This window comes from Amblyomma americanum, chromosome 6, assembly GCF_052857255.1.
Source record: "Amblyomma americanum isolate KBUSLIRL-KWMA chromosome 6, ASM5285725v1, whole genome shotgun sequence".
Taxonomy (NCBI): Eukaryota; Metazoa; Arthropoda; class Arachnida; order Ixodida; family Ixodidae; genus Amblyomma; species Amblyomma americanum.
Window position 1 is genome coordinate 68,565,628 of NC_135502.1, and position 18,438 is coordinate 68,584,065.

Genomic DNA, 18,438 nt, shown 5'->3' on the forward strand with positions numbered 1-18,438 from the left:
GCATCCCTTTTTATGGATGTGTTCTCCCGGCCGTCCCGTCCGTGCCAGCTTCTAAAGGACTCTCGCGTGGGGTTCTCGTGGGTTCTCGCACAGCTACCGTTTCCGCCCTCTCACTAGCCTCGACTAGCGGCCGTATATCAGCGAGAATAATGAAAAGAACGAACGGGCAACGGCCATTAGGCTTAGCGGGGAAACCGAGCAAGGTGCGTCCCTTACAGCCCCGCGTTGTATATCGCTCGGAGCGACAATGCGACCAGAAATCACTGCGGCGCGCTTAAAAGCGCGCGCCCACTGAGAGTGGTTTAATGCGAGCGCGCGCGCGCCAAAAAGTGGCGAGAATGCGAATATTCTTGCCCCGTACCGAGCTGCTGCTGCATTCTTGGCTGGCCCGGGCGCGCTTCCGCGTGTTGCGCTTCACGTAGCCCACTTCTGTCGACTACGAGTCGCTTTTCTTCTTTAACCTTGAAGAGGACCGACACTTTAATTTCTGAATGCGGCTCGTAGCAAATCGCTGCTATGAAGCGAAGTACATTAATCCAAGCTCTCACGCTTACATGCGCTTGAAAGGCACATACGCGGTTCACTTTATCGCGCAGTCTGGGCAAGTAAGCTCGACTGTGTTGTACCCAGAGAGCGGAAAAGGGCCCAGGGGCGCGGAAGTTAGCCAGAGACGTTTTAGTCACCTGTTTATCGTGACAGTAAGAGTTAGGGGAAACAAGCCTGATGTTTAAAAATGCAGGTTTTTACAGTTGTATGCGTTTAAGTCAATCATGTGTCAGCGCGCCAAGGCTAAGCAGCCAAATTGTGCGGCACATTTTATACTAACTCACTCAAAGAAGCCACCTTGTATCATTTACTACGATGCTGCCGCAGTTCATCATTTAATATGAAGATAACACCAATTCACCTAAAATAGACTATTGATCACCACAAATCTATGCAATGCACCCATTTTATTTTTACAACCGAAACAGGGTTATGCCAACGTGACATGCACACCGTTTATACAAGGGTGTCTGCTAATTTATGTTTTCTTATCAAGGTGTATCAGAGTGGCCCTAACTATATCGGGTCCGGTTTGGATTGGTTGTTCGTTCATAGTGAATATCCGAAAACGAAGCGAGAGAGGCGATATCCACAACGAAGCACCGAGGACCAACAGGCGTTGACTACCAGCTGATCTGACAAGCCAAGTAGGCTGATATTAACCACGAAGGCGCATGAAAGATAATAATAATTGTGAAGCCAGGCAGAGCGGAAGTATGAGCGCTTCCGAATATTCCTTGCGGCCCTGACTACCTGCATCAGTTTCGCGGTAGCAGAAAGGGCTGAAGCCAGTATTCGGTGCCACCTCCATTGGTTATGCGGAGCAATCTTCTAAACACTCTGCTAAGTCACGACAATGTGCATCTGGTTAAGTGATAGCGGCGTTAATATGTGTCGATTGGCTAGCGCTGAAAACAATATTGGTCTCAGCATTCGCAGATTGTAGATCCGCCGAATGCAAGATGCCTTGAGTCATCAAAAATAAGAAATCTTGACTTCGTTCGGGTACGTTTACACTGACCTTTGTAAACACTGCACTCGGGCATTCAAGTCTTTTACTGTATTTTTTTTAACCGGCTACTGTGACTTCTGTTATCCTAAGTTCAAAGAAAAACTGTTGCCCTTGACAATGCCACCTGAATCTCATGCGAGTGTGAGGTTATACAATCTGGTTCAGTGTTGCAAGCTCATGTGAGCTTTAGTTTACTCTCTTCTCTGGAGACCGTGAATATATCTGAGCTTCTTTTTCAAGCACGTACTTGAGTGCCGTTGTTCGAAACGCGTTCCGTGCAGCAAAGCCGAGCGTTCCGTGATCGAGATGCAAGGCCAGACGCTGGAGAGTGGCGCCACCGTGGGGCCACTCCAGGAGGGTGACGTGCTCAGCCTGACGTGCAAGACGTTCGGCGGCAAGCCGATGCCCAAGGTGGCCTGGTACAAGGGCGACCTCCAGCTCTCGGCCACTGTGGACGAGAGCCGCGGAGAGCGCGGCGCGGAGACGTGTCCGCCACGTTCGCCACGCCACTGAGCCGCCAGGACCTCGGCTCGCGCTTCGAGTGCACTGCCGCCAACGAGGCCCTCGAGCAGCCAATCCGTAGCTGGGTCGAGCTGGACTTGCATGGTAGGTGTTCTGGCCCCCTGTGGTGAAAGCACCAACGTGAGTTGCCCCCCACCCCCCTTCCACCCCGTCTTCCTATGACGCTTTTAACGAAAATCCATGGCTTATTTTTTGTTTTTTGGCTGTGGTTAGAGTTCCGTCCAGACGGAACTCCAATTTGCGCTAGACTTCCGTCCAGACGGAACCTAACCTAAGCCAACCTAACCCAACCCAACATAACCACCACCGCCACTGTACGGAACTGCAGCAGCAGCAAATGTTCCGTCTGGACGGAACGCTAGACACTCCGTTTTTTTTTTTTAAGAAGAAATGGATTTGGGCAGGGCATGTAATGCGAAGGCAAGATAACCGCTGGTCCTTAAGGGTAACGGAGTGGATTCCAAGACAATGCAAGTGCAGCAGGGGGCGTCAGAAGGTTAGGCCGCAACCTTGGCCTAGTAGTTTGGTCGTCCGCCTCAGCTGCGGGAGGTGGCAGGTTCGAAACCCACCGGCGGGTACCCACCGAATGGGTACAGGCGCACCCCTACCTGGCGACCGCATTGTTCGTGGGGTGCAGTCCTGGGAGAGGCTCCGTATATCCCGCTGCGCTCTTCGGAGCACCCATTCTGTTTCGAACTGCAGCCTGAAATGGTTGCCAGTTGAGGCCATGTATTTGTCTTTGTGCCACCGTAGTGTTTGATGTCAACCCTCCCAGTAGGCATGCCCTGGCCACGTATGCCGGGCAGGCGCGGAGGCTAACCGAGTGAGGCGGGTGATATTAAGAAGTTTGCGGGGACACCGTGGCCGCGGCTGGCAAAGGACAGGGCTAACTGGAGGAAGAGGCATTTGCCCTGCAGTGGGCGCAGTCAGGCTGATGATGATGATGATGATGAGGGGCTATTTGGTAGATTTCTCGAAAGAACTTGGCATAATAAAGCAACAGGGGAAATAAAAACTTGTCGGTTTGATAATTTTAAGTGCGGCACTTAGGGCCAGTTGGTTGGTCACTTTGCTAATGAATAAGGGCGCAAAAGAAATCTGAAGGCGCCAAGTGTGACCGAAACCAAGGAAAGGACAGGGAATTTTTTTATTGCGTTCATTAAGCTACGAAATTAGGAGCGCAATATTTTTTCTATTGACAGTGATTAACCAGAAAGTAGAAGGAAAGGAACCAGAAGAAGCGGGTGCGATGCGAACCAGCGACCTCAGTATGTCGTGTACGGTGCTTGATCAACTGAGCTGCGGAGGCGGCCGTCCAACCTTCTGCTTTCGAGTGTACTTGTATTGCGTGTAGCTTAACCTTGAGAGAGCCGCCGCGGTGGCTAAGTGGATATGGCGCTTGGCTGCTGGCCCGAAAGACGCGGGTTCGATCCCGGCCGCGGCGGTCAAATTTCGATGGAGTCGAAATTCTAGAGTCCCGTGTACTGTGCGATGTCAGTGCACGTTAAAGAACTCCATGTGGCCGAAATTCCCGGAGCCCGAAATTAACGTCCCAAAGCGACTTCGGCTATGAGAGACGCCGTAGCTTCAAACCCATAAACCAAACCTTAACCTTAAGAGTGTTCCCCATTGCCAACCCCAAGAACATTGACACCCTGTCACACCGAAGGTTCCATGCGAAATGTGATAGAATGGTGGGGGCAAGCTGTTTCAGAACCCTCTAATGCCACATTTGGCGTAAAGACTGCCCGTCCCCCCCCTCCCATCACCCGTCCTAACCCAGACAACAAGCCTCTCACTTCCCTACCCTTCTGTGCGCAAATGCTTAGCGGGAGTCTCAAACAGCTTCTGCTTATCTGTCTGGCTGTGGTGACGCGGCTCTGAGAAAGATAAAGTGCTAATATGAAGCAATAACATGGTTATTGCAGATGGGCAAAATCACACAGACCAGAAAGAAAGCAGAAGCATATCCTGCCGCACAATCTTCGACAGAACTGCACTAGCTTAAAGCTGTCTTTTTTTTTTTAATGTGTCGCGAAAAGCTTGGGTATGCTATTCCCCTTAGTACGTCGTGTGTTCGTTTACCCAGACAATTTGATCTTCGTTCTTGATGACATTGTGCAATAAATCGATAAAATTCCTTAAAATTCCTCGCTGTGAGACGTCTGGATGCGAGTTAGGCAAATGAACATGGCACTTCCAAGATTTCAAACCGCGCTTCGATCCGTTTGCGCAACAGTTCAGCTTACGCAGTACGACCGCTTGATGTAAATTTCGCCAGCAAACATGGTAACGAGCACGCTTGTTTCATGTATGGGTTTGCGTAATGCAGTATGGTCCGTGATGCAGCAAGGAGCGACCACGTGGAGCCATAACCTAATTTCCTCTGAAATATGAAGGATTGCGAGCGGTGTTTTAATGTAATTTTTTTCTTCGTCGTGACACGCTCGAGCTCGTCTTTGTTATAAGCAGTCTTGTTTAATCAAGCAATCACTTTAATGCCCTAAACATTCATCGTTAAGGACGCGCACTTGATGCGATAAATGTTCGTATTTCCTTTGTGCCGCGACTCCTGGATGTGTGGTGAAATTTGTGGAGCGGGGCTTTATGTCTGCTATTTCGCCTCTGTCGAGTACTTGGCTTTGCACCTGATGGCACTGCACAGGCGATGGATGCAGTGTTCTTCTACAGAGCTTGAACAGTGCCCATAAAAATGGTTGTTATTATTATTAACAGTTCGTATCGAGGCCGAAATTGATATTGCCAGTTAATACTTTTTCAGGCATTTTCTGTTACGATGGAATTAGGCTAACCTCAACGGGCAATATATTAAATCCTAATTCGAAAGTTTATATGACAGGGAAACGCTGATGAAAAAAAAATGGACGGCTGATCATACGAATTAACGCTATGAAGCTGCGACAGCAATGGGCTTTTTTTCCTTTCGCTTTCGCGCTTGTCTTTACGTCTTTCACTTTTGTCACAAATGATTTTCCCTTTCACTGGCGGAGCATGCTTGCGACGAAGGGCTTTTAAATTTCGCCACAGCTCTGGGCGTTAACTTTATGCGAGTTATGGTGGCTTTCGCTTTTGCACCTAACTGATTGCAACGTGTTTTGCGGTAAGGGACTTGCTTTTGCAGTGCTTTCCCCTTGCTATACCACACCAGCGTGCTCTCCAGTTCATTGCCCCTCCACTTGGGGCGCTGTGGTGGCGCAGCTGTGGCCTTCAGATTCCTAGCTGCGGCTTCGGCACTGAACCCGAGGCTACGCACACACACGTCAGAATTTTTCTGGAGGGGGGGGGGGGGGGGCGGAGGTGGCTAGGAGTGGGGTGGGGAGGGGGCTGCTGGGTGGTGCTTCTTGCTTCACTCAGGTGGTTTCACATACACGCCGCTGGAATTTGGCGGGATGTCGCTACTACTTCTGTCGCAATACAAGAAGAATACGTTGGAGCGTAGGCGTCGAGCCTGTAATTCTAAGGTCGGACATGCGCAAGTTGAGATCGGGACTTTCAATTCCAGAACACACGTGTTTGCTTGAAGAATATCGCTGCAATCACGGCTTCCAATTTCCGCAAATTTTTTTCTCCGATAGTCTAACGACCTGGTCTTCTTGAGCGCGGCAGCTCGGCCGGACGATGTCACGCTCCAACAACGAGTGTTGTGCGTGCGTCTTCTTTAAACCGGCCTTGATGAGCTGGAAAGTCGCGATAAGCAACGAGACAGTAGCCGAAGCGGGTATCGCGACTGGGCGTGCCTTACCTTTCAATGGTCGCCGAAGGTACGGGCGCTGGATGGTGTCTGATTTTGCGTACAAATGCAAACAGTTTTGCGAGACCAGCCTCGCGTCTCAGGTACGCTGATGTTTCACTTAATTTCTTACTTTCGTACAGAATATGGGATAAACAAGATATAAAGGCAGTAGTTATAATAAATTGCTCAATTTGTTGACTGACCAATCGTAGGGTGGAGTGATTGACTGACTGACCACATGGAGGGTGACTGTCTGGCCAATTAATTAATTAATTAATGGAAGAGTAGACTGTATTATTAACTAATTAAATAATTGAATGGATGAATTAATGGTTGATTACCTGACCAATCGGAGGGTGGAGCGATTGACTGACCAATTGGAGGGTGGAGTTATTGACTGACAAAAGGGAGGCTGGACTGTCTGATTGATTGATTGATTGATTGATTGATTGATTGATTGATTGATTGATTGATTGATTGATTGATTGATTGATTGATTGACTTGGTGGCGTTCTTGTTGGCGGCGCGCAGTGAAGCCTCTGGAGATCGAGATGGAGAGTCCGAGCATGCCAGCCAAGGCCGGCACTGCGCTCCAGGTGCGCTGCGTCATCTCCGGGGCGCGGCCCGTGGCCGAGGCCGTGTGGTACAACCGGACGGCGCGCATGGCGCAGCAGCCACAGCCCAGCGTCGAGCCGCTGGGAGACGGCACCTTCCGCACCGTGAGCACGCTCGAGGTCGTGCTCACGAGACACGACCACGAAGGGAGCTTCACCTGCAAGGGCAGCAACCCTGTGCTGGAAGCCTCTGGGGAGCCGCCCCTCGAGCGGACCGTCGACCTGCTCGTCCTCTGTGAGTGCAGCGCAATGGCTGCTTCCTCTCGGGTGTCGTTCGTGGGAAAACCATTCTGTTGCTGCATTAGGTCGAACTCACTGCGCGCTCGCAGAAACTCTTAAAAATTACAACAGGTACTCTCACAGTTTGTAAACAGTGGCGAGCATCACGCCTCAGGAAGTAAGTGACGACTTTCGAGCATTAGTAATTTGGGATTCAAGACAGAGAAGCTGATAGGATACACTACACAATAAAAACATGGAGAACCGCACCGACCGCCTGTCCTAAAACGGCGATGGATATTGATACTACCGGGTATGTTCTCCCGCGAGTACTGACATTTAGAATTTTTACAAAATCGATTAATTAACTTCTTGTATATTACCTCCTTTACTGGTTGCGTAGTGGCCAGTACGAGATTTAGTTGAAGCGAGTGAGTTATACTGCAATGAGAAACTTGGTTACCTTCTTCGCTCGACCCAGGAGATGCCTGCGGCATGTGCGGAAACACGCCGGCCTTAAAGTAATGCGTCTAATTCCTACCTCCGCGCAATATCTTTAAAGAGTAGCACAATTACTAGGCGACACGCGGTATTAAGGACTGTGCGGTGCGTCGTTCGTAACACCATACCTTCTGGCTGTGTGCCACATATCAGAAAAGGAACGCCCATTCAGGGGGTGATTGCTTTTAACCAGGCCTAAAGAAAGATCTCTTCCTCAAAACGACTCGGGAGTATTTCTTTAAAGAAAAAAGAAAAAAAATAATGAACAAGCGTTACGCATTTGACAGCCTCGGGCACTCGCTTCCATGAACGAATAAGACAACGTGCTCTTAATTCAACCGCGGTTTTTCGCCGTGGTTGTATTGCGCGTCCTTACCCAACTGCCCGGCCTAACTCAATAAGGCTGAGGCTGTGTCTCGTCTTCCTTTTCAAGGGCAACTAAAGTCAAGAGCAGAGGTGGAGAAATGGCTTCCTCACGTGGAGAGAGAGAGAGAAAGAGAGAGAGAGAGAGCTCTTATCAAGTTGCCCGCTCTTCCGTTATACCCTTGTGGGTTCGCACTGTGCGCGAGGACTCGTCTAAATGTAGCGATGAAAAAAGAGAGAGAGAAACCGACAAAAGCGCGGGAAAAAAAACAGAATTTGACTTCTATACAAGCTACCCTCGCACACAGGGCTTTAAAGGGAAAGTGAAAAAAGGAAAGCGTACGAAAGTAAAATAAAGAAAAAAGAAAGAGAGTTGCGGGAAAAAAATGGAGGAACGGGGTGCCTTGTCCTTTTTCTTCCGAAGACGCGGCTGACTTCTGGCTCGGGTGAGGAGACCTGCGCCTCCATCAGCGCGATTAAAGCTCTCGGCCGTACCGCAGCCCGTTAATGATTAATAATACTAGCGGAGTTTATGCTCTGGAGGTGTGCGCCTCTAAATGATTCACTTGCGTGAGTGAGGTCCGTATCTTGTCTCGTGCCACTTGGACGGCCTGGTATATAGGGTACGGGGCGAAGGAAAAAAGTAAGAAAGATAGGTGCGTACACGTGTGCACAGATCTCGAAGCTATAGTAGCAGCACGAGACAAAAACGCCGATAAAAAATAGTGACAGCGGTTGAGGCCGAGAATTATTTAAAGCCATCGCGTCGGGGTAACCCCGCGGATTCCGCCTGCAGGTGAGGCTGCGAGGCCAACGTGTCCGTGGCCTGCCGAAACGTTTACGCTACAGGGACATCATACGGTCCTCGGGGAAAAATTTTCCCCTCTCAGAACTGAGTTGCTCGAGTCTTGCCAACTTTTCCCAGTGATCTGTGCGTCCTTTTATCTGTACTTTTCTTTGCTAGCATTTTGTTCTCATGGGCTCTGCCGCTTTTGCGCTCTCCCCAAATCGGCGCGGTCTTTTGAGAAGTGGATCCCGTGAGGGCCGATGGCGACGTGCCCCGGGCACGTCCCGGTAGCTCTGACCCTTGTTCCTCCCGTGTGATTTTTCCTTGGGAAACGCAGCTGCGTGCTGAAGCTAACGGCATATCCTCGCACGCGATAAGTGAGACAGCTCGTAAAATATGATCAATTTTTCAAGCGTGCCTCTTTGCACGCGCAAGCGAGCGTGTATACCTTCAGCAGAGACGAATGAAAGCGAGCAAATCTCTCTTGATTCAGTTTGTGGATTTGGTGGCCTGCCAACAGCGGGAGGTTGGGTACTGCCGCTTCACATACTACAAGTCTTACTTACAAGGCCTCGGCTTTTTTTTTCTTTTTTGGACCGCACACAGCGCTAGCTGTCGAGAGCTTTGATGATCACGGTTAGTGACCTGGTCTTGCGAAATTTTCGTGAGCAAACTGTATGTCAGGGAAGATATCGAGTGACTTTCGGGAAACTTGTTACAGGTCGAATGATGGGAAGGGCATAGTACAGTATGCGTTGTCCTTCTGTCACCTTGCAGTTTCAGCGCGTTGATTAGAAAACCGCTAAAAATTCCAGCGCTGTGCTGGCGCTGGAAATAAAGAAAAGAAACTCCGCATTCGTCTGTTTCCGTTTTCCTTTGTTCATTGAAGCTGCACATTATTCATTACGCAAATAACTTATCATAATTTCAAACCGCAATGACATTCATCCTCCCGTCAGGCGCTGCTTGTTTCTCTGTATAAAAAAATTGCTGAGTAAGCTAGAGCGTTGGCGGTCTTCAGCTAGACTTCCCGCTGTTTTTATACTCTGCCTAACGTCTGGCCTAGCAAACCGGGTCACGGGTTCCTTAAATGTCGCCGCTGATTGAAACGTGACGTTAGGTTTCGTTCTACCCTTACAGACGAAAAAAAAGGCGAAAGAAAACAGAGGAAGATCATTAAGGATCGTGTTTCGAAAACCCTCCTTCCCCTCCACAAAAAAAAAAGAAAAGAAAACAGGGAGAGAGAGAGAAAACGAACGAGGACGAAAGAGGGTTTCCCTTATAATGAGGTTCCACGGCGGTGCATTGTTGAATCTGGGTTGTTAAGCAGTGTGTGTACACTCGCGACAACAAAGGGCGGCCTACCTAGTCAACTCTCGCCCTCGCACCGTCGTTTAATTTACGAGCCTCATCTTGGGTTTCGGCCCCTTTCCCCCTTTAACTCTCCCCCGCTCTTCACCCACCATGGTCTCCCCGCAGACGACACGAGCAGAATAAGCCGAACCGCCGCCTCTTCGAGTGTCCCGGGATGAGTAGACCGCGCTAATGTTGGCCCTATTTCCGGGCAAAGCTCGCTCCGAGGAACGAAGCAATACCGGCCGGCTTCCGCTGAGGAAATTGCTCAGAGATAGGAGAACCCTCGGGCCTTGCACCACAAGAGCTGCGCAGCGCGGCCGGGAAGGAAAAAAACAGAGCCCCTCGGCGGCTCAAGCGCCAAGGTGTGTGTGGGGGGCCTTGTCGGGCTAGGCCTTGTCGGAAGGGCTGGGCAGCTGCCGCTTCGGCGCACCTCGAAGCCCGGGATTTTCGACGCCATTGCTCTGACGCGGCTATGGTAGTCGGATGGTGCTTTTATGCAACGCGGCCCGCCGGTAGAGTGCGGGTGAGTGGGGCCTGCGGCGCTTGCGCGAATTGTGTCTCGTCGACATTTGAGGATTTCCGTAAGGCAAAAAATGGTAGCTTACTCGGCAGTTTCTCGTCCGCTTTGTAATAGTTTAGTGGCGCGGGCGAGATCTCTCTTTTTAGACCACACACTGGAACATACCTACCCAAGACTGTTAACTCATAACTTGTTGCAGACGTGCTCAGCGGCGAATTCTGCGTGCAAACTCTTCGTCAAAGAGTGAGGCCAGCGGTGAAGCCTGAAATGTGACTATCATACACTCTAAACACGAGTACGCCCATATGGGAGTAAAAAAAGCCAGTAATCTGCCTTCCATAGGCGCCCACCTTTATTTAGAAGGGATTGCAATAGAGGAGAGATTGCTCCTTTTTACTCCTTTATGTTTAAAGCGCAAGCGTGCATTGGACAGCCGTTATACCAGCTCAATTTGTGATTTTCGCAGAGAATCTCGAGCGCACTCTTTTTCCGACGTTGTGAAACATTCCCATTCTCCTGGCTAAGCCTACGCCTATTGACAGACTCGTCAAATAACAAGAAAGAAAGTAGCAAAAACTGATGACGTCGTCGAATAAACATAAAGAAGAAAAAATGACCGTGTATACTGTTCCACACGAAGAGCCACCCACTCGCTGGTATTTCGAAAGGGTCGCGCACACACGAGCTCTCTTAATAACTGAAATCTAAGAACGGCATGGAGACAAAAGTCGTTTCTTTGAAATTGGGAGCTTTGTAGCCATTTTGAATATCTCGACTTTCATTCTGCTCTTTCCTTCCTTCCCGATTGTCGTAAAGAGAAAAATTGCATAAAACTGGGTCAAGATTCTCCCCTTCCCTCCGAATTGCTGCCGCCGTATCGTAAGCCGCCATTAAATGCTCATTTCTCCGTTGCTTCGTAGACGCAGCGGTCTCTCGCTGTAAAGTTACACAATGTCACACGTTATAAAAATGAGCCGCTCTCATCCAAAGAACACGCCCTTTCAAAAACAGCCCCCCCCCCCCCTCCCCGATTCAGCTCTAATTTCATTGTGGAGCACGTGTGAAAACGGCGCGTTTAGCGAGGGATCCTCTCGCCGTGATGGATGGGACGGAAAGCGTTTCGTACCACGCTTGCTTTTGCGCTCAAAGCAGCGAAGGACCTTCTGTCGGCGTTAGAGTAGCCATTCGAAGGCAGGACACGTTTTGCCGGGCGCCATTACTCAAAGCATGTGTCTGGCGCAAAGCCCACGGGCAACGTCGACGCCCCCTCCCCCCTTTTCTTCCTCCCAAACTCTTCCACCACCACATACGTCTCTCTTTCTCTCTATAAAGTTTGATTTCGTTTCATGCACGAAATGCATTAGTCTCGATGCCGCCCCGCTTGTGTTTCGCTTTACTCTTTCGTTTGGGGACTTACTTTAGGCCCCAATCTGCGGGGTGAACGGACGAGAACACGCTGTCAGCACAAAGACCTTCGTTGGCTCGGCTTCTGTGCTTGGTCTATGCACGATGTTCTTCGTATTCTCATGATGGTGGAGCGACTGCTCCGGTGGGGCGGTGGTCCCGGGTTCGAACCTCGGACCAGGACGAATTTTTCTTTAACTACCAAGTTTCTGAGAAAGCTGTATAGCTTTCCTTTGCCGAGCCGTATGGCTGCGCGCAGGTGGATGGCAATGAGTAATTACTCCCTCATTAGGGGCCTACTCCACCTTGGGGGATTCCCCTAAAACATTTGACCAACACTGATCTCGACTCCCTTACGCGTTCGCTGTTTTTTTTTTATTTCGCACGGGAACAGAGCTGGAGCGTGCAGTGGGAATATGTTGGCCAGGATTCTTCGCGTAGCCCGGTTTGCGAGAAAATTGTGAAACTTTGTTCATGGTTAGTTCGTAAGCATCTTAAGCGTGTTCGGCCTGTGCAACAAACGCAAACGAGAAACATTTGTTGCAGATAGCTTTTAAATCTGGCAATTTCACATCTTCGATTTCCAGCAATGACCTCCTTTTCTCTATAGCGCTATACTTGTCGGGGGTCAAACTTTACCGAGAATCGTGTGCCGTCCCTGACCTTGAGGGTGCAGAAATAAAATAAATATTGCCACGACGTGGTTTTGAACCCGCGGCGGCGCGAACAGATCAACTTCGGTTGCCACTGCGCGAGGGCACTATGCAATCGCCTCAGCCGATCATTTCTCGTGCAATAAACTGCAACAGACTCTCGCGCTGTGCATTGCACATCGTCGTCATCATCAACTTACTTCCATCTGCGGCGCGAACAGATCAGATCAGCTTAACTTCGACCAGAGCTTAATCTGGGTCTAATGTCGTCACCAGACGTGTCATACGACCCATCAAAGCAAAACCACGAGCCAACCAGGCAAACACATGCTTTCACACGTCTACTCGGATTTAAAACCCTGTCACTTTTTTTCAACGTCCCTTTGTCGCGCAGATCCGCCCGAGGTGAAGATCGAGCAGAGCCGCGTGGGCGTGGTCAAGGAGGGAGGCCACGTGGTACTCCACTGTTCGTACACGGCCAATCCGCGCATGATCCTGGACATGCGCTGGTTCAAGGATGACGCACCGCTCCGATTCGACCAGGACGACCGCCTGGAGCCCAGCAACCCGGGACTGCCCACCCTCACCATCCGGGAACTGACGCGCCGAGACCGCGGGCGCTACGGATGCGGCCTACGCAATGACATCGGCTGGGGGAACTCGACCAACTTCGCCCATCTGGACATACTCTGTGAGTTTTACGGTTGCCGCGCCCTCCCGCGTTCTGCACTCTAAGCGCGGATGCGCCTATGTGGGAGTAAAAAGCGCTACAGGACAGCTTACTTCCTTTTTTACTTCTTTCTGTTTTGAGTGTAATTAGAAAGAGACCGCTCTCACCAAAATCGGAGGTAGAAAAGACCGAAAAACGAAATGCATGTGTCGCCACCACCGGCCGATTTCGCGACTAAAATGCGTGCGTTGACACCGATCTTTTTGTCGCGGATCTCAGAGGCTACGCTACACCTCCGTTCACATCAAAACACTGACAAGCCGCTCATTTCGTTAAGGACGTCACGAGTTTGAATCGACTGGCGGGAAGATTCATAAATTCAATTTTCTCTGCGAAAAATGCGTCTTCTGCTGCCGGACAACCGTGAACATAGCCAGAAAGAATAAGAGAGTACATTTTTACTGAGAATAAAAATTAGATGGAGTTCAACTCCCTTTAAAGAATTTATTAGATTAATAATTTTTATATGTCTCATAGCTCATTCACATAGGCTTGACTGACTGTAGCGTGTCTGTATGAGATTCATGGGAAACGTATTGCGTTGAGAAACATCACATCTCTGCGGGACGTCCTAGCTCACTCAGATTATAATATGGCTGTAAGTCAAGCGTCATTACACCTGTGTCATTTAATTTTCATTATCGGCAATGAAAAGCAGTGTGTGGCCGTTCCCATTCATTACAGAAACATGGCATTCAATAAAACTTTGTTTTTCCTGCTTATTCAGAAATAGGAACATATCTCTGCCAGTTATTTTTAATCATTGACAAGTCGGACTGCACGAAAACAATTCAATAAAGTGGGCAAATGCTTTTCAGATCAAAACAAAAATAGTAATAATTCGAAATAGGAGACAAAGAAGACAAAAAAAAACTGATCAAAAAATAAGCTGGGGTAAAGCATATCTGAGTGAAAGTAATCTGCCCTCGCTAGTGGCGACATAAGCTTAAAAATGCGCATCAGTGCCATGCGCTCAATATCTTCCCGTTAGCAAAGTTCGCCAAAGCAAGCTCAAGGCTACATACGAAGTGCGACATATGCATGCATTCATTCGTCCGTATGTACGAGGATACATCGACGTCGGGAGCACACAAAACGTCCGCTTCTGAAGCAAATATTTTCGGATTCATGCGTCGCACAATCGGCGCGCAGTCTAAAAGGGAAATCCATCATCTCACAACGCCCTGACGTGCGCAAAGTTTAATGTAGTGAAACGACAAACAGCAGAGTTCACGTCTTGAAAGCTATCAAGGGGTCCCACGCCATGATTCACTTCCAAAAAGTCCCCCCCCCCCCCCCCGCCGAACTCAAACGAGAAACAGGAAATCCTTAAAAAAAAACAGAGAGAGAGAGAGAGATTCGTGGAAAGCACGATATCGTTGATGGTGACTGGGCTGCTCTCCTGTGCGTAACACAACACCATAAACTGAAGACAAATGCTGTCTTTAAAAGTAACCCCCCCAAAAAAGGAGTTGTACCCGAAGTACAGTGTCGTGAATCCTGGGAAAAAAAGTAAGCAGAAAATAGGAAGAAAGGGGCGTAGTAACAACTGGAAGAAAACTCAAATAAAGCTCCCCGTTAGGCAAAGAGAAAAAATGAGGAAAAAACGAATGGCGAAGAATAGGAAAGAAAAAAATTTCTACGGCTTCACCATAGGGGGCGCACAATACGTGCATATATTCGGATCACTACCGGCAGCTTATTCAGCACGCTTCACGCTTCCGTGTGCAGGGCGCCATACGCGCCGTTCCATTACCCGCCACGCAGCCATTCACACGAGGGGGAGGGGGGGGTGGGCGAGAAATGCGGCTGCGCCGCGGCGCGATACTTCCGAGGACCGGATTGATTCCTCCCAGAAGGCACCGTTCTCTCACTTTTAATTCTTCCTCTATTCTTTTTTGTTTGTTTTTATTCCACCGCTCGCTACCCCCTCCTGGCCTTGTGCCCGCACTGCCGCTGACGCGACAAAAGGAGTCGGTGACGGGTGACTGTTAACTTTTGCGCGAGCGGAATAATGGCAAGTGCGTGCTCAGTTTTGGTTGTTTGAATAAATCGTCGTGCCAATAATGAGCGAAGGTGGTGGGTTTGATTAGAACGAGCGGCCTAATAACGCGAGTAGGAAATGCCGCGGAAGTTTCGGAAGTTAGCGATCTGCAGCGAAGCTGCATTTGGTCCTTGTACGAGCGGCGGCTCTAGTTAAACACTTTTCTTTCTTCTCGGCCATGTAACTCAATAACGAGGCATTTCTGTAAATATCAGTCAACCTTGGGACCTGTACGTTGGGACCTTTCGCTGTATATCCTTGTCGCTTCTTTTGGAATCCGAAATAAACTTTCAACTTCAACTTCAACCGAGAAGGAAGTACACTTTTAATGGCATAGGTAACTTCTTTGCAGACTTCCAAACTCTCGAAAAATTTAGCATTTATGAATCACCTTCGGAGCTCTGGGAAATAAAATTTATTCTTTCTACTTTCAGTGTAAAGTTAATTGGTCCTTAATAGCGCATTGTTTTTAGAACTTCACTCGCGCTGTAAGCTGGTGCGTGCCACTTACCCAAGCAGCACAGGTAATCAACCCAGTATTGGAAATGTATTGACAAATGCTAGTCCTATAAAGGACCAATGTGAAACCATCACTTTCCAATATTGGACCGATTACCTGTGCTGCTTGGGTAGCGAACCAGATGTATACCTGCGTAGGCTGTTGGCTTAGTCAAACGTGCTCTGAGCGCAAAGATGGCTGCGGAATTTATTATGATAATTAACTAATGAGCACCAGATTGCTTGCACTAATAGTTTATTTGACGCCGAACAGATACGGCGTCTGTAGATCGTGGTGAAGTCGAAATCACTCATCGTTCATGGCTCGGGCGCTCTATTCAAATGTAAAAAAAATGCGCACATGCTTTGACATACCGCCCTTATAAAAATGGTCTATAGACAGTCTATAGACTTCTTATAAACTCTATTACCTTCCTTAAGATATTTTCTTTTTTCTCTTCATAGTCTATAGACTGTCTTTAGACAAAAGTCTACTAAAAGTGTACATAGCAATAAATCTATAGATTGTCTATAGACTGTATATTGTATTGTCTATAGACTGTTCTCTATGATTTGTCTATATAGAGCCTACAGGCTTTATAGACAGAAGTCTATAGACAATCTATAGACTGTCTAAAATATTTTATAAGGGCGGTCTCGCAGTTTGCCATCCGGTCCGACTAATCTCGCTTCCGAGTCCGCGCAGCCTGCCCCACGGGCTCTTCCCTCCGAGACACGGGTGTGAGAAATGATAATTGCTGGCTTGCAATTTCGCGTGTCAACGAGTGTGGGCTGATTGCAGCATCTTCGCTTTCCCTACTACTTTCTTCAAACGAGTAGTCCCAATTAAGAAGCGGGCTCTCCTTGAAACGAATATGCAATAAAGACAGAACGGCATTGATGTTATTTTGTTCTTTCTCCGGTCAATCCGCAGCAAAATTAGAAATTTAATCAGTTTCAAAGCGCCCCCTTACGAGGTTGCGTTTTTGTTATTAGGCCGCTGGTGTCGCTGTAACCTTTACGTACGTGGCTGTAAGGTGTAAGGATAACGACTGTCATCACAAATCGAGGAGTCAATTTGGAGTTTCTGAAAATTCAAAAGAACTTTAGCAACCGGAGTTGTTATACTGTTCACGTCAGGTTTTGCATGTCATTTAAGACAATTAGTTACTCGGGAAGGAAATGACGCCTTCGTTTTGTGCCACGTTTTTAGATAGGCAGGCCTCGGGTACTCAGCGATACGTTTTGCCGGCTCGTTATTTTTTTTTTGTGCATACCATAAGCAATAAAATGTCTGCACAGATTTAAAAGTGAAGGGAGAGTGTGAGCACATGTGCACAAAATTAAAAAAATATACACATGTTGTTTCACCTAAGACTTTACACAATTTTGAAAAATTGGCTTTTTGAGTTAGAAGAGCGCTTTTTTCTCCATAGCATTGTCGGCGGTGTAGTAGATCACAATACAGCAATGACGTGCTAGCTAGCGGGCAGATTAACTAATACTGAATAGTTAAATTTTTAACTATTAGAATTAGGCTCCTCAACTATTGAAAGCGTGTAGCCCATCGTAAGTAATATTCATGTCAGTTTTTAGAATTTTGAAAACACGATTACCCTCGGGCCAACAAATTTTGGCTACATCGCGCCAAAATACATTTGCTTTCGAGAAGCTCGCAGGCAAAACAACATCTCCAATGCGCATAACTGGTCGAAATAGCCAAAATTTGTTGTGCCACAGCTCAGTGGGTAACAGCGTTTTCGAAATTCTAAGAACTGATATCGCTGTTGCCTACGCTGGGCTGCACGCCTCTCAGTAATTAAAGAGCCTAACGGTATTAGTTAAAAGTTTACTATTCAGTATTAGTTAACTAGCCTGCCGTTAGCACATCCTAACTGTATTCTGATGTAGTAGACAGCTTACAATGCTATGCCAAAAAAAGCGCTCTTATAACTAAAAAGCCTGTACTTAAAAATCGTGTAAAGCCTTAGGTGAAACACCCCGTATATCGAAGAACATGTCGAGAATCGAAGGCACTGCGACTGCTTGAAGGGACACGAGGATAAAGTGAGGTTAGCGTGTATCGATAGATTACCGCATTCTAATGACAAAGACGCTACTTAAGCTGAAAGCTTTCATAACCTAGGAAAGTTCAAACAACAAAATACAAGCATCACTGTCATCGGCCGATTTCTTCAGCAAACCGCGGTGACGTCGAAGCAAATTTTTGGAGCCCGAACCCTCGAGGTCAGGCTACACCGCTATGCACTTGTAAATGGTGACATAGGAGTTTGTTTATTTTTTTCCTTGGTTCTGACGTCACGGGTTTGAATCCAGCAGTGAGGAAAAAAAAGTTCCAGCTTTGCACTCAATTTTCTCGGCAACAAATGCGTCTTTTGTCAGAGATAGCCATAGAATTGATTTGTACCAATAGCAAAGATGTATAAACGGAGTTGTCCACAGTGCCGGCTTCAAAATGGACGCGCGAGATTTAATCACGTTTTTGGGCGTCGAACGCAGACGTTCCGACCGTGGCGGCGGTGGTGTCGCCTCCGTTCCTGGAAGAAGGGCCGGGCACCCGCGTGACCCTCTCGTGCAACGTGCTCGAGGGCAACCCGGGCCAGCTGCGCCGCGTGCGCTGGCACCGGGACGGCGAGCTCCTCAACGAGAGCACCGAGCGCGTGGTCGTCTGGGCGGACGTGATGCGCAACGCCACGGGCAACTACTCCTGCCAGGGCGAGAACGACGCCGGCTGGGGGCCCGTGTCCGACACCCAGGAGCTGGCCGTCTATTGTGAGTGCACTCGGCGCCCGAACCATCACTGTGAACCTCGCGCTCATGCTTTCTTGTACTGTAACGTCATCTATTTCATTCGGAGGTTGGCGGCTTCCGTAGCGGTACTTTTATAACACTTC

The 18,438-nt window shown here is 48.6% G+C and overlaps 1 protein-coding gene across 1 annotated transcript in view; it reads left to right on the forward strand.

Annotated features, from left to right (window-relative positions):
- The window catches only part of LOC144093639 (hemicentin-2-like), a 209,258-nt gene that overhangs the window by 172,745 nt on the left and 18,075 nt on the right, over nt 1–18,438 (forward strand). Inside the window, 6 exon segments of the mRNA XM_077627222.1 lie at nt 1,840–1,854; nt 1,857–2,033; nt 2,036–2,164; nt 6,366–6,683; nt 12,646–12,942; nt 18,044–18,316. Coding sequence (XP_077483348.1) covers nt 1,840–1,854; nt 1,857–2,033; nt 2,036–2,164; nt 6,366–6,683; nt 12,646–12,942; nt 18,044–18,316 — 1,209 coding nt within the window.